The 27450-nt window shown below is 41.8% G+C and overlaps 1 protein-coding gene across 7 annotated transcripts; it reads left to right on the forward strand.

Annotated features, from left to right (window-relative positions):
• The first annotated feature begins 255 nt into the window (after positions 1-255).
• sinhcafl (SIN3-HDAC complex associated factor, like) lies at positions 256-12601 on the forward strand. Of its 7 annotated transcripts, none has more exons than XM_055649487.1 (7): positions 451-589; positions 2190-2335; positions 5784-5883; positions 7019-7142; positions 7638-7788; positions 10217-10366; positions 10793-11083. In XM_055649487.1, the coding sequence occupies exons 2-7, from the start codon at positions 2208-2210 to the stop codon at positions 10857-10859; spliced, it is 720 nt and encodes a 239-aa protein (XP_055505462.1). In that variant the 5' UTR covers positions 451-589; positions 2190-2207; the 3' UTR covers positions 10860-11083. The 7 variants fall into 7 exon arrangements, with proteins under 7 accessions (XP_055505460.1, XP_055505465.1, XP_055505466.1 ...); XM_055649488.1 differs by having other exon boundaries at positions 468-603; XM_055649489.1 differs by lacking the exon at positions 451-589 and adding an exon at positions 729-1009.
• The last annotated feature ends 14849 nt before the right edge of the window (positions 12602-27450 follow it).

Here is a 27450-nt window from a genome sequence, read left to right on the forward strand (position 1 = left end):
GTTTCTCCAGCTTTTTTGTGTAACCTACTGTTTTAGAGCTAGTGACCTATGACCTGAGCATGCGTAGTCGGAATACCGAACTGCTTATTGCTTTCTAAAAAAACAGCGACAGAAGGATAAATAAACCACGTGTAGGAAGGAACTGTAGATGCTGGTAGACAGAACATATTGGAGTTACAGCGTTACTGCTTTCTGTTCCGCTGTGTTACTCCAGCAAAGGCCTTTGACGCTTGTGAGCCACTGCAAGGGCATTGCACCTCTCTTTGGCAATACTATAGCACTCCCTATTACTATTAATCGCGCTGGTCACCATTGCCGTCTTATCGGGCTGCGCCAGGGTTAATTTCACTTGCAGCTGGGAGCGCTGGGATTTGGAGTTTGTGAGCGCTTTGTGTTTGTTACAACAGGAATGTCACCGAGATCAAACTGCAGATCCCGACATGCCGCACGCTGCAACAGAGCGGGGACTGGGATTGGAAGCGGTGCCCATATACGGTGCAGGGCGCCTTGGGGTAAGAAACGTTTTAGTGTGTAAAGGTGGTGACACCAGCTGGACGCCGACCAACTTTGCAAAGACAATAACAACGAGGTTAGTGAAGTTTGGTGAGTGCACTTGTTCTGTTTTCACGTGGTTAAAGTTTGTTTTCAGAAGCATGGCATTACACATAGAAGAATGGACTGCACCTGGGTCCGGGCGCATGGTGTGTCGACCATGCTTGTATTCTTTGTAAATCATGTAACATTAAAGTGCCTCTCGTGTTGGGAAGAGAGTGTGTTTAAACTGAGACGAGACACAATAGAAACCGCGTGGTTTTTTGGTTTCATTTTTTCTCCTTTGACTCGACACTCGTTGACGATGTTCAAACTATAACCCTCATGAACAATATAATGAGATGCGAGTCATCTCGCCAGTGCAGTCCTCTTAGTCCCGCCGTGTTCTTGCCATCTCGATAAGGACCTCCCACTTCGTTGGGGTCAGTGCAGTGATCGGTTACAAAGAAGATTCAGGGTGAGCCAAATCAAAGATCCTATAGCAAGGATCTTTGAGCCAAATCGCACAACGACTTGGGGCGAAATGTCCGTGTAAAGGGGCGCGGTAGTGTTGCCATGGTGGGCTGCGCTGTTACCACCTCCTGTTTAGACTGAGAGTTGTATGTGTGGTCTGTGCAGCGATGGCGTCGCGACCCCGAGGAGTTGGGAGAGAGGGAGGGACAGGGCGAGGGGAAATCCTCATCGTTTTACCAGAAAGTCTCCGCAGTGAAAACGGCAACTTTCAGAGCGTACAAACTCGGTACAGAGAGCACCCGTGGTCAGTATCGAACCGGGATCTCTGGCGCTGTAAGGCAACAACTCTACAGAAAGGCAGCAGCAGCAGAAAGGCAGCAACGCCACTGTGCCTCCCTTGATTTTTGCATCGGAGTCCCCGGGTATCCACCCGGTCGTTCACCGCACCCCCGATAACTTCAGCGCTGTTTGCAACCACCGCTGCTCCCGCCTCTAGTTTGTTGGCTACAGTCGAGCGGTGCACACCTCCACGCTTCCAGACCTCACATACCGGAAAGGTAAAGCGCTCTCCTTTCTTTATGTTGATGTCATTAAAACACAACACTTATTGTGTTAGTGCCGCGGGGATGGAAAGGTCGGCCTGGCCTTGGGGGGAAGTAGCGCGGCGGCTGCAAGCGCTCAAACCGAGCAAGCTGCCACATAACGGGGTTACTCGCCATGTTCGCGGCTCCCGCTGAATACATGCACCCGGGCGACTTAATCTTGCCCCCGCCCCACAGTGAATATTGCTCTTCAGCACATGGAGTGAAAAATAAGTCAAATTTGTGCTGAGTATCTGATGTCGCAGTGTCTATGTTGGAGGCGTGTTACACTGTCTGACGGTTTTAATTGCGACTGTCATGTCTGCCCAATGGTCAAAAGCTGGAGCGAGGAGTGTAATAAGCGTGGACTGCGGTCCGCTGAAGCTGGGTCATGGGCTTTCATCTGCTCTCAGCCGCGGAGGCAGCGAGAGGTGATTCAGCCCAGACTGTAACCTGGCACCAAACAAACATGACTCTCTCTCATGTCACTTGAGGTCAGAAAACGTAGAAATAATAGGAATGCGTGATGATCGAGCCTGTCTGAATACTTCTGCAGCTGAAAGTTTGTAAATAAAACCTGAATTAATTTAACGTTTCAACCAGTGTCGACGGTGAAAGACAATGTTTGGTTTCCATAAATCCAAAATCTACAGGAGCTTAGAAGGCTGTTGCATTTGCAAGACCAAATCTTCCAGCTCCCGTTTCACCGACAGTGGACGATATGAGGAAAGCTTTAAACTTTGTTTCGGGTAAGATGATAATGTATCATTCTCTCCTCTCCCCGCCCCCGGGTGCACACGCGTTGCCTTCAGTAGCGGAAGCGCGGAGTCCTTGAGCGCACTTCCTTATTGTAATTGGGCAAATACAACGTCATCGAAAGGTTGCACAGTCTGTCTGTCAGACTTCCTTTATTTCTGGCACTTTAGAATTTCATACCCGGGGGGGAGGACAGTAAGCCTCCACCTAGTAAATAGTGGAGTATGTAGCAGTCAATACATAGAAACATAGAAAATAGGTGCAGGAGTAGGCCATTCGGCCCTTCGAGCATGCACCGCCATTCAATATGATCATGGCTGATCATCCAACTCGGTATCCCGTATCTTCTCTCCATACCCCCTGATCCCTTTAGCCACAAGGGCCACATCTAACTCCCTCTTAAATATAGCCAATGAACTGGCCTCAACTACCTTCTGTGGCAGAGAGTTCCAGAGATTCACCACTCTCTGTGTGAAAAATGTTTTTCCGATCTCGGTCTTAAAAGATTTCCCCTCTATCCTTAAACTGTGACCCCTTGTCGTGGACTTCCCCAACATCGGGAACAATCTTCCTGCATCTAGCCTGTCCAACCCCTTAAGAATTTTGTAAGTTTCTATAAGATCCCCCCTCAATCTCCTAAATTCTAGTGAGTACAAGCCGAGTCTATCCAGTCTTTCTTCAGATGAAAGTCCTGACATCCCAGGAATCAGTCTGGTGAACCTTCTCTACACTCCTTCTACAGCAATAATGTCCTTCCTCAGATTTGGAGACCAAAACTGTACGCAATACTCCAGGTGTGGTCTTACCAAGACTCTGTACAACTGCAGTAGAACCTCCCTGCTCCTTTACAACCAGAAGAAATGGGCACCGTGTATTTGGGGGGTGGTGATGAAGAGATGTCTGAAGAAGGGTCCCAATCCGAAACCCATGTTCACCAGAGACACTGAGAGAGGGTGATAGATAGATAGATAGATTCTTGATTATTACATGTGTCGGGGGTTATGGGGAGAAGGCAGGAGAATGAGGTTGAAGGAGAGACTTGGATCTGCTATGATGAGAATGGGACAGTAAACTTGATGGGCCGAATGGTATAATTCTGCTCCATAATTCTTACATAATTCTGAATTTGATAACACATTGCCCAGAACAAATAAAAAGGAAGTGATGATTCTATTATAGTTATCGGATTAATTTGGATTCACTGGAGTTTAGAAGGGGGGGGGGGGGGGGTTATATAAACTTATAAAAGGACTGGACAAGCTAGGTGCAGGAGAAATGTTTCCAATGTTGGGCGAGTCCAGAACCAGCGGCCACAGTCTTAGAATAAAGGGGAGGCCATTTAAGTCGGAGGTGAGAAAAAACTTTTTCACCCAGAGAGTTGTGAATTTATGTAATTCCCTGCCACAGAAGGCAGTGGAGGCCAAATCACTGGAAGGATTTAAGAGAGAGTTAGATAGAGCTCTAGCGGCTAGTGGAATCAAGGGATCTGGGGAGAAGGCAGGCACGGGTTATTGATTGGGGACGATCAGCCATGATCACAATGAATGGCGGTGCTGGCTCAAAGGGCCGAATGGCCTCCTCCTGCACCTATGTTTCTAGTACATTGTTTGTTTAACAATGCATAGGAAGGAACTGCAGATGCTGGTTTAAACCGATGATAGACACAAAAAGCAGGACATGTAGCATTTCTTGAGAGAAGGAATGGGTGATGTTTTGGGTCGAGACCTTTCTTCACACTGTTTAACAATAATCTTTTGGAGAGTTATATGGCATAAAAATGGGCTCATCAGCCCGCGGCATCAATGCTGATCTTCATGCCTTTCTATGTTGAGTAAGAAGGAACTGCAGATGCTGGTTTACATTGAAGAAAGACACAAAATGTTGGCGTCAGGGAGCATCTCTGGAGAAAAGGAATAGGTGACTTTTCGAGTTGAGACCCTTCATCAAACTGAGAGTCTGAGAGGGGGGTCCCTTTCTCCAGAGATGCTGCTTCACAGCCTGAGTTCAACATTTTGTGTCTATGTCTGTCTATGTTAATCCCACTTGCTTGAATTCTTTTCTTCCTCATTCATTCACACCCTTGTCAAGATGCCTCTAAAATGTTGTAACTGTTCCTGCTTCCACCACCACCCCTGCTGCTCATTCTGGGCACCACTTTATCATTCTATAAACTTCTGTTTCCCAGGCATCTTTTTAAATCTTCTTTGCTTCTTAAATCTATGCCCTCTAGTTTTGGACACCCCTACCATGGGAAACAGATGCTGGCTAGGTACCCTATCTATACCTCCATATCCTTTGCAATGCTGAAAAAATATCTAGCCTATCTATTCCTTCTTGATAACTAAAGCACTCCAACCTGGAAAGGTCATTAGTAGGAAACAGATTTCTTCCCCTTTTGTGTGTTTCGAAGGAGAGAAGAGATCCAAAACTGAAAAATGTATTCCACAAAGGGACTGTCCATGTGCCACTGAGAGTCAATTTTAAGGGGGTGGTTAATGGATACCTGGGAACAGATATCCATCATTTTGACATTACTCTGCAAGTACCATCAAAAATGTATTTTTAGTCTGATCAAATTTACTTTGGAATCTATTGACTGGAGTCGGCTTCCAACAGAAGTGAGCAGTTGAGATTTCCAGCTTGGGGTAATTACAACCATTATGATTCAAAGTGGCTTTACAAAATGTTTAATTGCGGTGAATGGGAGAACCGAATGTGTGCCAGTTAAACCAAATCTATTCTGACATGACCTTTAAATCTGTTGGAGAAACTCAGCGGGTGAGGCAGCATCTATGGAACGAAGAAATAGGTGAAGTTTCTGGTCGAGACCCTTCTTCAGTCTGAAGAAGGGTCTCGACCCGAAAAGTCATCTATTCCTTCGCTCTATAGATGTTGCCTCACCCGCTGAGTTTCTCCAGCATTTTCGTTTGCCTTAGATTTTTCCAACATCAGCAGTTCTTTCTTAAACATGACCTTTAAATCTATTCATAGTCTTGGTTGATGCACTTTTGTTGTTTGACCAGGATTTACCCATTTGTTGTCTGTCACTCTTGACTCTGATTTGTGCTTGGGAGATACATAATCCCTTTATAATGGAAGCTATAAGGTGGGATAAAATATAACCAAAATAAAATATAATTGAATGTTGACTGGGATTAGTTCAAATCTAGTTTGGTACGAGGCTTTCAGACAGTTTTTGGGTTGGATTCACTGATCATTCTGTTTCAAACCCGGGCTATCTTATTGTTGAAAAGTGGTAGATGCTGCAGGCCTGTTCCATAGCTGTGACAACTGTTGGAAGTTGATTTTAATGGATTAATTTTCCACCCACAGATAGTTTGTCACTTGAGTTTTTTTTTTAAATCAAATCAAAAATCAAATTTCAATGAAATGCTTTAACAAATTATGTTTGGAGTAATTTTTATTTTTAATTTCCTGCAGCTTGATAGAAGCACGGATGGGAGATATCTGTAATGCATGTGTCCTTCTGGTGAAGAGATGGATAAAACTGCCTGCTGGATCAAAAAAAAATTGGAGTCATGTAAGTATGTGAAGACCTGCGAGGGTCCATGATAACCTATATAATTATATGGAGAATGGAATTTGAGGACTACTCAAGGACAAGGAAAGATTTATTCCAGTGTTTCAGAAGTATTCAGTACGTATGTGGTTGAGGGGGAATAGGATTATGACTTGTAAAATGCTTTTGGCACAACATTAATAAAAAAAATAAAAAAAAATCACATTAAAAATAAATCTCATTATTTCGATCAAATTTAGTTTGCTGAAGTTCCAAATATTTTGAAATTTAAACAAGGGATTTGCATCTGAAGTAATTCCTCAGCTGTGAGAAAAGTAGCATCAATCTGAGTTCTGTGAAGTTATTCAATGAAACAGCTTTCCATTGTTGTTTGTGGAGGAAGCTGATCAGTCTAGAGATGCACAGATGTCCAAAAATTTCCCGAGCGGATTTACACTTGCACAGTCTTGTAGTGTTGTAATGTTTGGTCTGGTGTGCATGTTCTATGAATAAATAATTTGGATACACTGTAAATTGCACACCAAACGTTATACTGCCTAAAACATTATATCTGTTCTCAATGCATATTTAGCATAAGCTAAATATTTATGTAGTTGACAATTTTCTCATTTGATATAATCATTTAATTGAATCTACAGAAGCAAATCATGATTTTATCTTTGAATTTGAAGGGAGAGGTTGAATAGGCTGGGTCTCTATTCCTTGGAGCGCAGGAGGATGAGGGGTGATCTTATAGAGGTGTATAAAATCATGAGAGGAATAGATTGGGTAGATGCACAGAGTCTCTTGCCCAGAGTAGGGGAATCTAGTACCAGAGGACATAGGTTCAAGGTGAAGGGGAAAAGATTTTATAGGAATTATTAAGAGCGGTAATTTTTTCAAACAAAAGGGTGGTGGGTGTATGGAACAAGCTGCCAGATGAGGTAGTTGAGGTTGGGATTATCTCATTGTTTAAGAAACAGTTGGACAGGTACATGGATAGGACAGGATTGGAGCGATATAGACCAAGCGCAGGCAGCTGGGACTAGAGTAGCTGGGACATGTTGGCCGGTGTGGCGTGTGGGCAAGTTGGGCCAAAGGGCCTGTTTCCACACTGTATCACTCTATGACCTGCCCCCTTTCCCACCCATCTCAGGTAGTTGATGCACGAGCTGGTCCAGGCCTTAAAACACTTGTGAAGCCTAAGAAAAGGAAAGCCGGCAATGATATTAAAAAGCAGAATAAATTGAAGCGTCTCCAGCAAAAACTAAAAAGACAGAGTAAGTCCTTTGCATTTATTTAGTTTTAATCGTTGCTTTTATTGGTGCCTCTTCTTCCTGCAATTCTGCCAACTCCAGCAGATTTGAATGTTTTGAAAAGTAAATTTGGTTTTGAACATAGTTCCATAGAATTGTTCACTTTGAGTAAATATACTTTAGATGGCTACTAGCTGTTTTGAAAAAGATTCTATCTCATGCATTTCAATCTACTCGCACAATTCATCCTGTGCATAATAGCATTGGTTGGATTATCCCTCAGTTGTAAAATAGCATTGGATCAAATCTAACAAGTTGAAACCATGCACCAAATGAAGTTCCCTGAGCCACAAACAGTTGAATGTTTCACCAAGGAAGTATTACTTTTCAAAGATTTAACATTATTTTCAATCGTACTGTCTATATGTAATTACCCTCACTCTATTTTTCCCCATTCTATTTTGGTACCTAGACCTATGAAGTCTGGTGGCATAATATGTTTGTGTTCATATTGTACAGATTCGGATGCACATAGCACAACGTCTAGTATTTCACCTTCACAGTCGCCTACCTACAGCAACCAATCTGATGAAGAGTCAGATACAGAAACCCAGAAAGCTCTTTCCTTGCAACCAGTCTTTTCGTTTCTGGATCTGACATACTGGAAAAGGTGATTTTGGGAGTTTACTAATTAATGTCTCTCGGTGGCCAACTATTAAAAGTATGTGATTATCAATGATTCCATGTATACTTCTCAATATGTCTGCCTAATCATTTTTGATTTCAGTATCAGTATCAGTATATCTTTATTGTTATTTCCTGAGTACTCACATACCCAGAGGAAACAAAAAAACGTTGCTCTACCAGTGTCCGTTCAGTGTGCAGTACAAATAACAACAAGTAAATAGAAATAAAAATACATATATCATGAACAAATTAAATTAAACACTCTCTACTAAACATCAACAGGTGTTCCGATCGACAGCTGCTGCAGTGTGTCCAGGTTGGTGGTTGGTGCGCGATACTTTGGCAGGGGGCTAAGTCCGTTTATCAGTCTTATAGCCTGCGGGAAGAAGCTGAGGAGCATCCTGCTGGTTTTGCAGCTAATGCTCCTGTACCTCTTCCCAGATGGCAGGAGTCATTTCTATCTGTTTCAAATGCATAAGTTCCACAATGCCTATATGTATTTTGTGTCCTTTTGGTTTCAATTTTAACGACCTTTCTAAGTGTTGGACCAGCGTCCACAAACAAATTGCCACACGTATTCTTCCTTTAATCAGCTTTAATAAGCAGTACGCCAGATTTATTTTGTAGGGGGTGGAAAATCAGCGGGGAAGTGCTAATATTTCACATAGACCATCAGACCACCAAAATATATTTTAAAATTGATGAAAGGGTTCAGTATCAAGTTTATCAACATTTGGACATTGCTGAATTTGCTTTCCATCACAAACTGAACCTGGATTTTAGACTGATGTGTTAAAATGGGTTATTTGGTCTCTATTCTGACCCACCATTCAATTAGATCACAACTGATCTGTATCTGATTGTAAGTCTTGAATTAAAAGAAGATGGATAGGTTTGATGGACACGTGCTGGAGTGTAAGAGAGTGTGGGAATTTGATTGAAACATAAAATCCTGAGATTTCTTGACATAGTGGATAGTTCTTCGCGTTTGGGAATTTAGAACTAGGATCGCGTGTTAAGGCTGGGATGAAATATTTATTTTTCTCGGGGTTGGGAGTATTTGGGACATGGCCTCAAAGTGTAATGGAAGCAGAGTCAAGATTTTTGACATATGGGAAAATATATAATAAACGGGTAAAGGTTAGCAAAATAAACAAATGCAGAGTTGAAGTTGCATTCGGATCAGGTTTGAGTGGCCTTTCCCTGAGGATGTATTGGGCTCATTCTGGGTTAATGTTTGTTCATATGGTATTGGTTTATTATTGTCACGTGCACAGAGATATAGTGAAAAGCTTTTGTTTGTGTGTTATCCAATCATATCAGATAATATTACAGGTAGGAAGTAACTGCAGATGCTAGTTTAAACCTAAGACAGACACAAAATGCTGCAGTAACTCAGCGGGACAGGCAGCATCTCTGGAGAGAAGGAATGGTGACATTTTGGGTCGAGACCCTTCAGACCTATTCAGACCTGTCTGAAGAAGGGTCTCGACCTGAAACATCACCCATTCCTTCTCTCCAGAGATGATGCCTGTCCCGCTGAGTTACTCCAGCCATTTGTGTCTACAGATAATATTATACTTGAGTACCATGAAGCCGTAAGCAATTACAAGGTAGAGTGAAGAGAAAAATACCAGATTACAGAATATAGTTTTTCAGCATTGCAGCAAACGATTCCATAAAAAATGACCATTGTCTGCAATGAGGTAGATTGGAAGGTTGGAGCTACACCCCCTAGATTATTACAGAGGGAGAGAAGCAGTTTCTGAATCCAGTGTTTCATGCTTTCAAGCTTTTGTACCTTTTGCCTGATGGAAGTGGGGCGAATAGGGAATGACCGAGGCGTGAACGGATCTTGATTATTTTGGCTGCTTTCCCTGAGGATGTATGGGGTGTAGATGGAGTCAATGGTGGGGAATCTTGTTTATGTGATGGACTTGGCTACATTTGCAATTTGTTGGGGTCTTAGCCAGAGCTTTTCCCAAACCAATCTGTGATGCAACCTAATAGTATGCTTTCTACATTGCATTCACAGAAGTTGGTAAGTCTTTAGAGCCATGCTGAATTTCCTTTAGACTCCTGAGGCTAATGCAGATGGTGAACGTGATGCTCAACATTTCATATTAAATTAGCACAGAAATACAAGGTTATTGGAATAGTTTAGAAAAGTTGGCACCTTTGTGTGACGTTACTCATTTTTATTATTTTAGTAAAACAAAAATGTGATTTATCTTCATTTAAAGAGTATCAAGTTTTAAAGTGAATCCGTTGTAGGGGGTTAACATATGAGATTAGTAGCTGTAGAACATTACTATCATTGTTATTCTCAGTTACATGCGATAAGTTAAGTCGTATGCTGGAAATCAGTACTTTTCAAACTGCACGTCTAATTTTATTTTTCTTCTTCACAGGCAAAAGATTTGCTGTGGCATTATCTACAAGGGCCGTTTTGGTGAGGTGCTGATTGATCCTCGTCTTTTTAAACCTTGTTGTGGTACAAAAAAGAACTCCAAAGCTACAACAGAGGTTGAAACAGCACTTCAGATTATTCAAGGAAAACGGTAATATGTTCTGTAGCAACTGGACATTCACCTCTGGTCACAGCCTGTATTTGTCTTTTTGTCTCCAGTGGCAGACTTTAAGAATTTGATATAATTTTGTCCAAGTCATCTCATTTCTCTTGATGAGTAATTGCATTTCTCTTGATCAGTAACTGCTTGAAGCAGTGAACTCGGTTTTATAAATCTCCAGTGTGCTAGCTATTTTAAAAGTAGGCTGGCCATTCATTGACGTTTTGTTTGAAATCTCCAGGCGTACATTTGAAATGGATTTTTGTTGTCATTATGTTTAAAGAGAATGATTTAATTTTGATTAGGTGGCATTTTAAATTGTAGATTTGTCTTCCTGGAAACATTTCTATTTTACAGTTTTTAAGTTTAATATTATCAAAGTGTATTGCTGTTCATTTGTCCATTATTCAATCCCAGCTCTGCACCTCAACCTCACTCCCTGCATCTCACCTTGAACTCCTCACTGAATCAATGGATTATTTGAGCTCAATTACCAGAGTTGCCAAATTAATCTGGTATGTGGGATGTGCAATAACTATTTTTCGTATTTTGGTACGATGCTAGCAGATACTCTTGTGCAGAGGCAATTTTTTTATTGTTCCTTAACTCACTGGGAAATTGAGGACTATTTTCTGTTACCTACCCCAGTGTATTTTTAAGTATATCAATTTTTTAAAGAGTAAAACATGTGAAATAAATGTTTTGTACTTAACTTGCTGTTGTTGTATACCAGCCTTTTAATAGTTACCTAGTGGAGGACCTATCTTTGGACCATTTTTTAATGCATTGAGTTGTTGGTGATAAGTACAATTTGTTTTGTTTTACTCATTGGTTTTTATTTTTGAAGTGGCGCCGCGGTAGAGCTACTGTCTTATAGCGCCAGAGACCCGGGTTTGGTCCTGACTACAGGTGCTTGTCTGAACGAAGCTTGTACGTTTTCCCCCGCGACCTGCGTGGGTTTTCTCAGAGATCTTCGCTTTCCACCCACACGCCAAAGATGTATGGGTTTGTACGTTAATTGGCTTGGTATAAATGTAAAATTGTCCGAGTGCATGTAGGGTGGTGTTAATGGGTGGGGATTGCTGGTCGATGCGGACTCGGTGGGTTGAAGAGCCTGTTTCCGTGCTGTATCTCTAAACTAAACTAAGAGAAGGACAACTTTCCTCGAGGATAGTTTGCCTCCGACCAATTTCACCAAATTTGGGTTAGAAACACCTAATTTAGGCATTATTGCATTATTTTCTCTTTGATCATTTAAGACGATTTGCATGACACGTGCGATAATGTGCTCGGACGAAGTGTGTCGTAACCAGTGGAATTATGCTCAATGAAGCATTCACATATTATTTCTGCTTCAAATAAAGTCACAAACTAAACATATTCACCAATCAAGACATGATATATACCCCAATGACATGCAGCAAAATTATAAATACAGTATCTCAACTCTTTTTACACGTTGCAATGAATGCAATTTCTATTACATCACACTGTTCTCACACTGTTGTAGATGTACTCTTCCAGTAGATGGCGCTCATTGCCTGCTGTAGACCGAGAACTGAGAATAATTCAATGGTACTTTATTGTCATGGGTACAGTGACATTCCATTTGCATAGAATTCAGTAAGATTCTTATATTACATAAGCACAACCATACCCAAGTAAAAGAGTGTAAGAATAGCAGATTATACTGAGGGGGTATTGAAGCGTTGCCACGTACCTGGCATCATCTTGCATCCTTCATGTTCAAATTGGAAAAAAAAAATGTAGAATCTTAACTTGTCTTTAAAGGCCTGTTGTCATAGCAACAGCACTGGGTCAGAGTTGCAGGGAGTTCTCCATTGTTGCTCTGTGTTGCTGTAGGCCGCGTCGGATCCAAGCACTCGTCTGACTTCTGTGGAGTCTTCAGCAGCACCTGATGCAACAATTTCCCCAGTCTGCTGCTGCTCCATGGACACATGGACCTGTAAACATTGGCACATCAGCAGCTGGTGGGCCTTCTGCAGTCTCCGAACATCCAGAACACCTCCAAGGGGGTGTGAGGTGAGCCCATTGCCTGCTCACTAGCACGCCCCCTACCTCAGCCTCTGCTCCATGCTGCCCAAGAGAAGAAGATTTTCATGGATGATACTTGCAGCAGAATTCTAGCTCGCTCTAAATAACTCTGTATTCCTGGTCCTGCACTTTGAGAAACTGAATAAATTCTCTTTCTGATATTAAATATTTTAGTGTGTTTAAAAGAGGCTTGTATTTCTTAAGACTGTTATGGCAACCGATTTTGCCAAAAGTGGAGAACATGAATCAATCTGTAAAGAAACTGGGTTTTACCCAACGCGCCCATTCCAAAAACCTATGTTAGGATCATTTGTGTTCAGAATCCAATTGCAGGGTTCACTAAGAAACTTTTGTTTATTCAAGGTTTTATTTAAGTTAACTTTGAACTGCTAAATTTATTGAAATTTAGTAAAAAAAATCAAGCTTCTTAAAGTGACTTATCTTCAACTGCTGCAAGGTCAGTGACTGCATGCCAATAAGGTGTTCTATTGGTAGAGGGCAGTAGTGGTGCACATAAAACTACTTATCAAGGGTGAGATGGTAGCCAGTGAACAGTGAGACACCAAATTCAACTGCATCTTTCCTGTAATTATAGGTACCAATTACTGGAACCACACTTTGCAGGTTCATTTACCATTTTAATATTTTAAAAGAACTAATTTTCAAAGAATCATACAGATTCAGCCTAATTTGTCCATATCAGCCAAAATGCCGCATCTTAGCTGGTCCCATTTGCCTGTGCATGGCCCTTATTCCTCTAAATGTTTCCCATCCAAGTGTCTCTTAAATGCTGTTATTGCACTTGCCTCTGGCAGCTCGTTCCACATACCCACCACCCTGAATGAAAAAGATGCCTCACGGGTTCCTATTGCTCTTCTCACCTTAAAACTGTCGTCTGATTCTTCATTCTCTGGATAAAAGATTCTGTGCATTCACCCTTTGTACGCCTCATGATCTTATGCTCCTCTATAAGATCTTCTCTCTGCCTCCTGTGCTCCAATAAAATCCTACCCTAGCCAGTTCTCACTAAAGTTCACGCCTTCGAGTCCTGGCAACATCTGCATAAATCCTCTGCACCCTTTCCAGCTTAATGACCTTACTATAGCACAGTGATCAAAACTGAACACACTACTATACTCCAAATGCAGCTAATATCTAGTACAACTTTAATTTAACATCCCATGAACAAAAACAAACTGACTGTCCTTAATCAGCTTCTGTTTATCCAAATGTATATGTTTATTATCCCTCAGAATTCTCAGTAACTTGCCTATTACAAATATCAGACTTGCTTGTCTATAGGTCCCAGGCTTTTCCTTGCAGACTTTCTTAAATGGAGAGACAATATTAGTCACCCTTGCATTTTCCAGCACCTCACTCGTGTCTAATGATGATTCATATATCTCAGCCAGGGCTTCAGCAATTTCTTCTCTAGCTTGCCATAATATCTGTTCAAGTCCTGGAGAGATATATATCAATCTTCATATGCCTTAGGAGGTCGAACAAATTCCTCCTCATCTCCTACATTTAACATGGCATCATGGGTGTGGTTGGGTAAAGGGCCTGTTCCTGTGCCATACTGTTCAATTTTCTATGAATGACAGTCTTGTTGCTATCTGCATGGTAAAAATGAATAATAATTTAAGCCAGTCATTTTCCTTTTACATTTTGTTCTCAAGTTCTTCAGGTCTTCTTCTTATCGAGTCCACACACAAGATTAGAAGTTGCTCAGTCGGAGCTGAACACACTTCTTGGCATCTGCACAATGGTGTCTGTCTTGCGCTTCTTGTGCGTGGTGGTGGAAAGGTTGGTGAAACAGGGCCGCGACGTGAATGCTCTTTCCTTGACCCCAGTTCTTCAGGTATACATAGTGATGAGCTCACTATTCAGGAATTGTATAAAGTTACAGTATCATATATAACAATTACATCACGGAAACAGGCCATCTCGGCTGTTCTAGTCCATGCTGAACACTTATTCTCCCCTAGTCCCATCTACCTGCACTCAGACCATAACCCTCCATTCCTTTCCTGTCCATATAACTATCCAATTTATTTTTAAATGATAACATCGAACCTGCCTCCACCACCTCCACTGGAAGCTCATTCCACACAGCTACCACTCTCTGAGTAAAAAAAGTTCCCCCTCATGTTACCCCTAAACTTCTGTCCCTTAATTCTCAAGTCATGTCCTCTTGTTTGAATCTTCCCTATTCGCGGTGGAAAAAGGTTATCCACGTTAACTCTGTCTATCCCTCTCATCATTTTAAAGACATCTATCAAGTCCCCCCCTTAACCTTCTGCACTCCAAAGAATAAAGACCTAACCTGTTCAACCTTTCTCTGTAACTTAGTTGCTGAAACCCATGCAAAATTCTAGTAAATCTCCTCTGTACGCTCTCTATTTTGTTGACATCCTTCCTATAATTAGGCGACCAAAATTGTACACCATACTCCAGAATTGGCCTCACCAATGCCTTGTACAATTTTAACATTACATCCCAACTTCTATACTCAATGCTCTGATTTATAAAGGCCAGCACACCAAAAGCTTTCTTTACCACCCTATCTACATGAGATTCCACCTTCAGGGAACTTCTAGCTATCTCTTCCACCACCATTTTAGTGCCATTGTTAAATTACATCTTCCCTTCTGCTTCATATGTACTTGCTCGTCTTCTTCTCCTCCTCCAGGCCACTTCCCAGAATTGGGCAATGTGATAATTATTTGAGAATTTCTTTTGTAACATGATAATGTATGGACAAAGTTAGTTGTCTCTGGTTCCTAGGAGATATGCTTTCAATGTGTCAACAAAGTCTACACTCTGGAATTGGTTTGAATCATGTCTGTGATCTACACATTTGTCAAGGATGTAAACTAATTTACATCCTGACTAGTTTTTCTAAGCAGCTTTGCACTAACCTGCTGTTTTAAGCCAAATATGAGTTGACAGGTTTTCCCCACAGCAACTGTGAAAGATAAAACAGAAATATCTTGATGCAAGTTATAAAAGCACAGTTACAATCATTACAATCCAAGGCAATTTATCTCCCACTTTCAGACAGTCAGCAATGCTACCCTTGGTCTCGGGGTCCCTGGGCAAGAGAGGATGAATAACAGGCATCACCTCTTAGAAAGTTGTTTGTGACCACTTCCAGATTGTACATGTGATGAAATATTCTGATGAAAAGGATTATCCAAAACATTATTTAGTGCACCGCTAGACAGAAACTTCGCCTTTGTGCTTTCCCTCTGTTATCATCAGGTTTCTGAACGTTCTTTCCAGAAGCTACGATACAGTCCTATTCTCCTCTACCTCCATGCGATATTGAACTTGGTCTCTGAAACTGTGCTGTAATGATGTGAGCTATATTCTTCAATCTCCTTTGTTCTACCTATTGCGCTTGAATTTGGTTGATTGTATCTATGTATAGTAACATCTGATTTGATTAGATAACATCCAAAACAAAGCTTTTCACTGTACCTTGGTACACATGACAAAACAAACCTAAACCAATTTTAAAGAGGTTGCGGGAACCAATTTAGGTCCAAACATCAAATATGGTATTTGAGTCATCTGTAATGAAGAAGGAAATTTCAAATTTGTCAGAACACCAATTTCTATATTATTAATTTGACAATCCATAAATTTGGATATTAAACAACATTGTATATATATATTTATATATATAAATATTTTCCAGTGCACAGATTATTTCACATTTTTCTTCATTTAGTTTATGAACAAAGAACAGTACAGCACTAGAACAGACCCTTCAGCCCACAATGTCTTCTGTGCTGCACATGTTGTGAAGAACATAGAAACATAGAAATTAGGTGCAGGAGTAGGCCATTCGGCCCTTCAAGCCTGCACCGCCATTTAATATGATCATGGCTGATCATCCAACTCAGTATCCCGTACCTGCCTTCTCTCCATACCCTCTGACCCCCTTGGCCACAAGGGCCACATCTAACTCCCTCTTAAATATAGCAAGGTCTTATCTACCTGCGCATAATCCATATCCTTCCATTCCCTGCATATCCACGTGCCTATCCAAAAGCATCTTAAATGGTAATATCATATCTGCCTCCACCGCGAGCCCTGGCAGTGCGTTCCAGGCACTCAATGTGTAAAAAGGTGGTTCGGCACTTCTTTAAACTTTGCCCCTCTCACCTTAAAGCTAAGCACTTTGATGTTTCCATCCTGGGAAATAGGTTCTGCCTGTCGACACTATCGATGCTATCACATCATTTTATAATCTTCTTATAGGTCTCCTCCAAACCTCTGGCATTCCAGAGAAAACAATCCAGGGCTGTCCAACCTATCCCTGTAACTAATACCCTGTAATCCAGGCAACATTTTGGGAAACTTCTTCTGCTCTCTTTCCAAAGCCTCCACATCCTGTAATGGGGTGACCAGAACTGCACGCAATGGTCCAAATGTGGCCGAACCAAGGTCCCATAAAACTGCATCATGACACCCTGACTCTTATACTAAATGCCATGACCTATGAAGGCAAGCATACCATATGCCTTCTTTACCACTCCTATAGACTTGTGTTGCCACTTTCAGGGAGCTATGGACTTAGACCTCAAAATCCATCTGTACATCATTGGTGCTGAGGGTCAAGCCATTAATTGTATATTTTTTTCCTTCCATTTGACCTCCCAATGTGCAACACCTCGCACTTGCAGGATTAAAGTCCACCTGCCATTCTTTCCGCCCATTTCTGAACCAAACTATATTCCGCTGTATACCTTGACAGCCTTCCTCTCAAACCGCAACCCCAGCAATTTCAGTATCATCTGCAAACTTACTAACCAACCCGATAAACAAATATCCTATGCCTTTGAGTCTTGGCAGTTCTCAGCCATACTGCTGGGTGGAGCGCTTCACCATACACACAGATAATCTGGTCTTATGGCCAGACAGCTACCCTTACTAACAGACACAGTACTTTCAGTTTTGTTTAGTTCAGAGATCCAGCATGGAAACATGCCCTTCAGCCCACCGAGTCCAAGCTGACCAGCAATCACCCGTACACTAGTTCTATCCCACACAGTAGGGACAATTTACAGAAGTCAATTTCTTTGCCCCGACTTTGGAATGTGGGTGGGATCCAATGCAGGACTGAGGCAGGTGAGAGGCTGGAAGTCAGTATGGATTGTGATGGAAGAAAGTTCAGTGGATTGAATGGGCGTGATGGGGAGCGAGGAACGGCTGTGGAATTAAATTCCACCTATTTTAATGCAAGACGCCTGATGGGTAAGGAGGCTGAACTCAAGGCAGGGGTAAGTGAAAAAATTAAGGCTCTGGTCAGGTAAAAGAAGGAGCCATGGGACAGGTGTAGGAAGCTGGGAATGTGTACCCCGAAGGAGTTTTGTGAACTGAGGAGCATACTTAAGGAAATCAGAAGGCCCAAAGTGTGCAAGAGATACCTCCAACAGATAATATTAAGGGAAATCCAAAGAGATTTATAAGTACACAAGTGCAGACCCGTTGGGTCTGCTCCCCCAACGCAGCCGTTCCCTACCCGTGGCCCCCACGGGAGACGTGGTCCTCCAACTCAAGCCGTTCAGGACTCAGCAGTGAGGCTGTTTTTAAATGGCGTCTTTGAGGCGAGATGCGGGCGCCAGCAGCCGTTATGGTTGTTGGCCAGCAGGAGGCGACAAAATTAGTGAGTGGGGGGGAGAAGGATTTTATTAAAAATGTGTACATAAACACGACGAAATATAATCAGGAGTGGATACTTGGAATGAAAAGTGAAATGTCTACCGAAATGGAAAAAATGTCGGCGTTTCTGGGTCTGGCGCTGGCGTAGCAACGAATCAAAGGCTGGCAACCACAAGTCAGAAACGCACACAGCCAGCCAGCCACAGTTTTAATATATTATAGATAGTTAGATAGATATAGATAGATTGCAACAAAGAAGATGACTAGAGAGAGAATATGGCACTTTAGAAACCAAAGTGGACCTCTCTGTGTGTAGCCAAAGGAGATGGGCAAAGTCCTTAATGTGTTACAGTGGAGAAAGATGTGAAAACTGGGGAACTTGTAGTAGTTATGGAAGTGTCTTGAGGACAGTCAGTATTACAGTCGAGGAGGTGCTGAAGGTCTTAAGGATTAGGAAGGAGGATTAATCCTCTGGGCCAGATCAGATATATCCGAGGACACTGAGATGCTGGAGAAAAAATTGCAGGCACCCTAGCAGATATATATGAATCATCATTAGGCACGGGTGAGGTGCCAGGGGACTGGAGGGTGGGTAATGTTGTGCCTCTATTTAAGAAGGGTTGCAAGGAAAAACCTGTGAACTACAGACAAGTGAGCCTAATGTCAGTAGTAAACAAGTTACGTGAGGATTCTGATAAGATATATATGCATTTGGATAGATTGGGGCTAATTAGGAAGAGTCGGCATAGCTTTGTACATGGGGGAACATGTCTCACTAATCTGATTTTTTGAGGAGGTAACCTTTTTTAAAAAGGTTGATGAGGGCAAAGCCGGATACATCGAAATGGACTTCAGCAAGGCATTTGATAAGATTTTGCATGGTAGGCTGCTCTGGAAGGTTAGATTACATGGGATACAGAGACAGCTAGCCAACTGCATACAGAATTGGCTTCATGGAAAGCAGCAGGGTGATGGTGGAAGCCTGTTATTTGGACAGGAGGCCCATGACTAGTGGTGTGCTTCAGAGATCAGAGCTGGGCCCTTTGCTGTTTGTGGTTTATATCAACGATTTGGATAAGAATGTACAAGGCACAAACAGCAAGTTTGCAGATGACATGAAAGTGAATGGCATTGTAGTTAGTGAAGTCAGTACCTGGAAACAACGGAGAGGCCTCCATTGTGTCCGGAAACACGGCCGACGGGCAGGACTTCAGGTCAGACTGAAGCGCAGAGGACTTCGATCCCCTCTCCCTACCATCCTACTGGCCAATGTACAGTCCCTTGAAAACAAAGTGGAGGACTTAAGGGCAAGGCTGCTTTACCAAAGGGAGCTGAGGGAATGCTCTGTGTTCTGTTTCACAGAGACATGGCTCGCCCCCAGCTCCCCAGACTCAGAAGTCCAGCCTGAATGTTTCTCCATCCATCGCATGAACCGCACACTGGCATCTGGGAAAGGGAGAAGAGGGGGCGTCTGCCTCATGGTCAACTCTGCGTGGTGTTCAGACGTGGCAGTCCTATCCAACTCCTGCTCTCCACACTTGGAACACCTGGCTGAGAAGTGCCATTCCTTCTGCCTACTGAGGGAATTCACCTCCATCATCCTGACCGAGGTCTACATCCCACCCCAGGCTGATGTCCATCTGGCACTGGGGGAACTGCACGTCGTGGTCAACAAGCAACAGACGGCTTGACCAAATGGTGCCAGCACATTGAGATCTACCGATTGACCAAATGGTGCCAGCACAATAACCTGGCTCTCAACACCAACAAAACCAAGGAGCTGATTGTGGATTTTGGAAGGGATAGGATAGGGACCCATAATCCCATTTATATCAACGGGACGATGGTGGAAAGGGTCAAGAACTTCAAATTCCTGGGCATGCATATTTCCGAAGATCTTTCCTGGTCCCAGCACACTGATGCAATTATATAGAAAGCACATCAGCGCCTCTACTTCCTGAGAAGATTACGGAGAGTCAGTATGTCAATGAGGACTCTCTCAAACTTCTACAGGTGCACAGTAGAGAGCATGCTGACTGGTTGCATCGTGGCTTGGTTTGGCAACTTGAGCGTCCAGGAGCGGAAAAGAATGCAGAAAGTTGTGACCACTGCCCAGTCCATCATCAGCTCTGACCTCCCCACCATCGAAGGGATCTATCGTTGTCGCTGCCTCAAAAAGGTTTCCAACATCATCAAGGACCCACACCATCCTGGCCACACACTCATCTCTCTGTTGCCATCAGGTAGAAGGTACAGGAGCCTGAAATCTGGTACATCCAGGTTCAGGAACAGCGTCTTCCCCACAGCCATCAGTCTATTAAACTTGCCATCAAACAAACTCTGAACTATAACAGCCTATTGCACTTTATCTGTTTATTTATGTGTGTATATATGGTCTATATATGTAGACACACTGAACTGTTCTGTATTTATGCTTACAATACTCTGTTGTGCTGCAGAAAGCAAGAATGTCATTGTCTTATCTGGGACACATGACAATAAACTCTCTTGACTTGCGAAGGTTATCAAAAATTGCAGCAGGATCATGATCAGCTGGGCAGGTGGGATAAGGAATGGTTAATGTAATTTAATAGAGAGTGCGAGGTGTTGCATTTTGGGAAGACAAACATTTTCTATGTTTCTATGGGACATGACGTTCACAATGAATGGCAGAGCTCGAGGGAGTGTTGCAGAGAAAACTAGGACTGCAGATGCATAGTTCCTCAAAAGTGGTCACAGATAGATAGGGTGGCCAAGAAGGCTTTTAGCACATTGGCCTTCATCAGTCAGAGTGTTCAGTTTTGGTCACACTATCATAGGAAAGATGTTGTTAAGCTGGAAAGTGTACAGAGCAGATTTACGAGGATGTTACCAGGACTCGAGAGCCTGAGCTATAGGGAGAGGTTGAGCCGGATAGGACTTTGTTCTTTGAAGCGCTGGAGGATGAAGGATGATCTTATAGAGCTGTGTAAGATCATGAGGGGATTAGATCGGGTGGATGCACAGTCTTTTACCCAGATTAGAGGAATCAAGAACTTTCATCCTTCACCTAAAATCTATGTCCTCTGGTTCTTGATTCCTCCACTCTGCTTAAAAGACTGCATCCATCCTGCGAGGCAACTTTTTACACAAAGGATGATGGGCGTTAGGAATGAGCTGCCAGAAGAGGTAGTTGACACATGTTTTATCACAATGTTTAAAAGACATTTGGACACTACATGGATATAATGGGTTTAGAAGGTTGTGGACCAAGCGCAGGCAGGTGAGACAACTGGGATATGTTGGTTGGTGTGGGCAAGTTGGACTAAAGGCCCTATTTCCACACTGCATGACACGAGGTGAATACCCACGTGGTCACAGGCAGAACGTATAAACTCTGTATAAAGAACCCAATAGTCAGGTTCGAACCCATGTCTCTGGCACTGTAAGGTAACAATTCTACCACTGCGCCACTGAGCTGCTCGTAACTGGTCCTTTTCACAAATGCAACACTTCCGATATGGCAATGGAGTCATAGATTTTGTCCATACTTATAATATTGCAATTTTCACTGCTGTGGGTGGGTGAGGGAAACTGACTGGTTATGAGGCCAGACTCCCTGTGTGCAGTGTATGGTGAAGTGCTCCACCTCGCAGTACGGCTGTGAATTGCCAAGGCTCAAAGACAGAAGTTATTCAGGAATATCTTGTGCCTTTGAATGTGCCTGCCGAATCAACAAGCCCTGAAAATGGATGGCACTGAAGCATGGGGCCCATACCCAGCTTTCACTGGCAGCGAGAGAGGAAAGCCCACGGAGGTACGTGGCAATGGGTAGGAGGGGCGCTGCAGTGAGCAGAGAAGCCTAGGGCACAAGCCTAGTTGGAGCCACCACTGGTGAAGAACTTGGCAGTTGTACATGCCAAAAATAAACAGCAAATATTTGAGAAATAATTTTTTTTTTTAATGGAGGCTTTGGAAAGGGTACAGAAGAGTTTTACCAGAATATTTACCAGACAGGGTAGACAGTTAGAAGCTTTTTCCCAGGATGGGAAAATCAAATATTAGAGGCCATAGCTTTAAGGTGACAGAGGCAAAGTTTAAAGGAGATGTGCAGGGCAACTTTTTTTACACAGAGGGTGCTGAGTGCCTGGAACGTGCTGCCGCTGTTGGTGGTTGAGCCCGGTATGATAGTGGCATTCAAGAGGCTTTTGGATAGGCATGTGAATTTGCAGGGAATGGAGGGATACAGATTATGCGCAGGTAGATAAGAGATGGTCTTAGTATCATATTTGTGCAAAAGAGCCTATGCTTATGCTGTACTGTTCTAAATTCTAATATGAACAGTAGCAGCATGTGCAGGCCATTCAGCACCTTAGCCAGTTTGCTATTTAATAAAATCATGGCTAATCTGTCTGCAACAGCAGTTCTGCATTTCTGCCTCACTGTAGTAACAATCGCAAACAGCCACTGAGTCGTACAACTCAGAAATAGGCTCTTCAATCCACCATGTCTACACTGATTTTATTGCCCATCTGCATGAATCCCATTTTCTTGCATTAGGACCATAACCCGCTATACTTGTCTATTTGTGGAGCAGTCTCTCTTAAACGTAGTAATTGTACATATAAACGACTTGGATAGAAATGTAGATAAGTTGGGTTGTGAGTTTGCAGACAACACCAAAATTGGTACTTTTGCAGACAGTGAAGAAGGCTATCAAAGCATACAGTGAGATATAGATCAGCTACAGAAATGGCAAAGAAATGGCAGATGGAGTTCAATCCAAGCAAGTGTGAGGTGTTGCACTTTGGAGGTCGAATGTAAGGGAAAAGTGTACAGTTAATGACAAGCATTGAAGTGCAGAGGAATCGTGTGGTCCACCTCCGTCGCTCCCTGAAATTGAGGTTTTAGAGAGGATGCAGAATAGGTTTACCAGAATGCTGCCTGGATTAGAGGGCATTATTATCTGTAAAGAGAGGTTAGACAATGTTTAGACTTTACTTTAGAGATACAGCGTGGAAACAGGCTCTTCGACCCACCGGCTGCCCAGCAATCTACTGCTGCTTCACACAATCTTGCAACATAAATTTTTGGTGATCACAATTCCGACATCACATTCTGAACAGCTTTTCCTGAAGCGCCTACAAAAAAATAAGAACAGGTGAGCTCTATCACAATTTCAATTGCATTGTTGGTTACATCAAATTTAATTACTGAAGAGCCTGAAACTGCACAAATTCATCCATTTCGTTAATTGCTTATAATTTAGCCAGAAATAGTTTACTCTTACTTCAGGCCAGTGTCCAGATAGAGAGTTTTCATCTGATGGATTCAAACCATGCCAACCACGTCCTTTTGGAAAATATCAGCCAGAAATTGGACTTGTGGGGGAGGTTTAAGAACAAAACGTGAAGGATCAGCAACGTTTCAGGATTGTGAAACTAAAGGTAATTTTATTAAACTACTTCCTCCAGTTTTGATGCTGGGAATTGATGTACTTTTGAAATACACCAATGAGAATTGATGTATTTTTGTTGTGGATGTTGAGACAATTTTAGAACAAACAATGTCATCTTTTTATGCAGAGGCTCTCGGAACAATGCTATTTCAAAGGGTTCACATTATATGTTACTTGTTAATAATCCACAGTGAAGCCAGTATTACAATATCAACATGTTAATTTGCTGCAATTAATATTATTAATGTTCTACCATGGCAATCTCACAATCTAAAATAAGCCATTCTGCTCTGCTTCCTGTTTGTAAAGATGTCCAGTTAGTCTTCTTCGTACTTATTTCCACCACATTATTGCAATTTTCTCCTTTTCAATGATATACCTTTCAACGTTACTATTCAATCTGCTTCTGGGCTGATAATAATAAGCTGTATAAAACAGATATTTTTAATCACACCTCTGTCTCGTGACTCTTTTTCTATTATCTTGTATTTAGTTACCAGTATTATTTACTCCATCAAGATTTTACAACCATAATTAAACTCCCCCTTTATCTTATTTGTTCTCGGCAGTCTTAAAATGAACCATGAACATTTTTTTCATGGTTTGAAAGCCAAGCAATTTTCTCACTGAAAACTAATGGAGGTAATATCCTAAATTTTGGTTCCACAAATAGTCCTGGTTTCAGTGCATTTCTGCCAGGATTCAGCCTCATACAAGAAAAATAAGAAGCATACTCTTGCTCTGTCCTTTTAGAGACATCGTCCTTGTAAGGAGTTGGTAAATTGATTGAGATTTTATCCTGTACATCCAACTGTGATGTCCTTAGACAACTCAGTGGATTTGTAGTATTGTAGTGGTGCTGGCTCGAAAGGCCAAATGGCCTCTTCCTCCACCTATTTTCTATGTTTGTACATGTGGCAAATTGTATGTGTGTGTGTTGGAATGCAGTGCAATTCAGGATCATAGAATTTTGCATATCATGATTTTCATGATGTTTTGATTTTCTGTTATATGTCCGATGTTCAGCGGGTCATTTTTATGATACAAACACGCACAGATGCATGCGATATCCGGTGGGATTGTACCAGCCAGAATTTGGGCAAAATCACTGCATTGCTTGTCCTGGAAATACCACCACAGATTTTGATGCATCAACTAATATTACTCAATGTAAAAGTAGGTGTATTCTATATTGCACACGCAATTAGCAACTAGATTCAACTTCCAAGTGGGTTAGAGAGCAGTTATAATAGATTGTCATGATGGTATGATGGAAGCAAAGAATGAATATAACAGCAAATTTTGGAGTACTGTTCACCAGTCAGGGAAATGGTACAGTTAATGCATTTCCAATTCTAAAGCACAGAAAGAGAGTTCTCCAGAGATATTCTGACTGTACCAGTGTAAGAACATGAACCCGAAAGTGACCATCACTGTGATTGTTGTGTCCCATTCAATGTTTGGAATCTCCACCTTGAACCTTTCATCATTTCATAATCCCTCTTCTACAAAATCCTTAAAATCTGCCTCCAGGAACAAACACCTTCCCTAATCTTTCCTCATGTCATGTGTTGTCAACATTGGGATATTTTCACCCACGCTAAAGATGTCTTATGAATGTTGGCAGACTTGGGCATTTAATAATTGTTCTCCAGCTGTCGCATTCAATCCCACATAGCAATGAACTGCAGAATTAACACTCGGGGCTTGTGATTGCCACATGAAGTAGACATGTGGGACTCTGAATTAGTGATCTGACAACTATTTCAGGATTCTGATACCAAAATAAGCATATATTGTATAAACCAAGTACTGCACATGCTCCACTTGGTTTATGACTGCACTAACCGGCAGTTTGTAAAGTGATGTTCGGGAGCTGGTAAAACACATATTGGGTCCATATATTGCACTTCCTCAAATTCTAAATCTTAATCTATAAATTGGGTGCATCGGAGCCCTGGTTCATCCATATGAATGCTGCAATCCTTTTTTTTGGTATTTTAATCGAGAATTAGGTCACTCAGCATAATAGCATTTCAGTTCAAGTTGTTCAGTGTCATAGCAACTGCATTCAAATTTCAAGGTTTGAGCCTGAAATGTGAATCTTGAAAAAAAATCTTGCTGTAAAAGGAAGGAAATTGGTTTGAGCAGATGCAGGATGCTACAAACAAATTGCATTTTGTTTTCAAAGAGATAGCACAACATCGGTTGAAATTATTACGGTGATTACTTGAGATCTGGCACTTGTTTTGCATGCTATCATCTCAAAACTACAGGCAAACATGCTAATCAATGCAGATTACACAATTAAAACTGTCAATCGGTCAGTAGAATAGTTTGTGAATGCACAGGAACTTGTCATCCACTGTTGTTAACTATGATGAATCAACTTACTTCACACCTTTTGCAGAAAGTTAAATCAAGCAGTATTTTATCTTTGTATTTATAATGTCATATTTTCAATATTATGCAATTTGTTTTTTTTTTAACTGTTTAGAATTTAGTTTTTTTATTACGTATTTTACCTTGTTACTTTGATGTAATCTATAAGTCATTCTTTTTGTGAAGAATTCCTGTAGTACAGCTTCAACCAAGACATCTTCCTTGGGTCTAATAAAGAGCTTTCCATGAGTGTTGTGTATTGGGATCAGTGCCTACATACATACCTATCTTGTAGAACCATGCCCAACTGTGCCTTGACAGTCCTTCTAAAATGAGGCACTTAATTATATTATTTGTGTTTATTGTGCATCAGACAGACAATGTGGTGGAGAACTTGGAGACTATACTGGATATATTGAGTCTCCAAATTGCCCTGGGGACTATCCTGCAAATGTTGAGTGTACCTGGAATTTAAGTCCGCTTCCAAAAAGGTGCATTCTCGTCGCTGTACCAGAAATATTCCTACCGATTGGTGATGAGTGTGGAGACTACTTAGTCATGAGAAAGAGTTGTGAGTAAGAACAGTGACAACATTTAATATTTTATAACGTTACACAAATAAAATTTGAATGGCTAGCTAATGGATACATATTTGTTCAAAAGTCAAAACTTTGAGCAACTTCAAGGTGGTAACCGCATCTCCTAATTTATAACCGCTTGACAGGAGTTACTCTTGAAAATCTGGGCTTGTATAATGCGCTGTATATACTGTACCACGTTGCAGAGACGGATAACAGGTGCTCCCCTTGGTCAGAGAAGCACAAAAACTTGAGCAATTTATTTCCAACAAAACCATCAGCAATTCCACTCTTCCCTTCCTGGGTGTCCCTTCAACTAAGATCAATTGGGTCTAAGTTCCTCCTTTTTCTTTATTTATTTTTCCAAACTTTTTTCTTCATTAAGTGTTCTTTATTTTCTTCGTCCTTTTTTAACCAAAGAGGGAGAAGAATAATTTGCATCCACACTATTTCCGTGGATACATGTTATCCTTGCATCCACAGAAGAGTCCTTCATGGGATTTGCACATTCTGAGACCAGTCGATGATTCGATGCTTAACAGGGCAAATAGATGGGTAGTTTATGATGTTGTGCGCTCCTTTTGTTCCCCGCGCTCCAGTCATAGTGCGTCCTTGGAAGCTCCTTCCCAATATTGAGAGGTCATGGACCAGGTATTCCCATGGGTCCGTCTTTTTTCAAGGAGCTTGAGAATGACTGTTTGTTCTCCTGGAAGTTTATTGCCAAGATGGAGTGGAGTATTGCGTGCAAAATAAGAGTTGGCTTGCAGACAGCGAGCCATGTCCATCAGTGCCTATTGAGTTTGAGATGTAAGCAAAGACAAAAGATCAGAATCAAAACCTTCTTCCTCTGTACTCATCAGTGCTATGAGGTGTGTTTCTCCATGGAGATTTCTGGGAAATGATGGTCCACAAAAATCACTTATAATTATGACATTTTTGAGGTTATCCAC

The sequence above is a fragment of the Leucoraja erinacea genome, chromosome 18 (genome assembly GCF_028641065.1).
Source record: "Leucoraja erinacea ecotype New England chromosome 18, Leri_hhj_1, whole genome shotgun sequence".
NCBI lineage: Eukaryota > Metazoa > Chordata > Chondrichthyes > Rajiformes > Rajidae > Leucoraja > Leucoraja erinaceus.

Coding starts and splice junctions, on each gene's coding strand:
- sinhcafl (XM_055649485.1), top strand. CDS start 441: ATGCCGCACGCTGCAACAGAGCGGGGACTGGGATTGGAAGCGGTGCCC. Junction 7,143..7,637: donor GCAAAAACTAAAAAGACAGA/GTAAGTCCTTTG, acceptor CATATTGTACAG/ATTCGGATGCACATAGCACA. Junction 10,367..10,792: donor CAGATTATTCAAGGAAAACG/GTAATATGTTCT, acceptor ATTCAATCCCAG/CTCTGCACCTCAACCTCACT.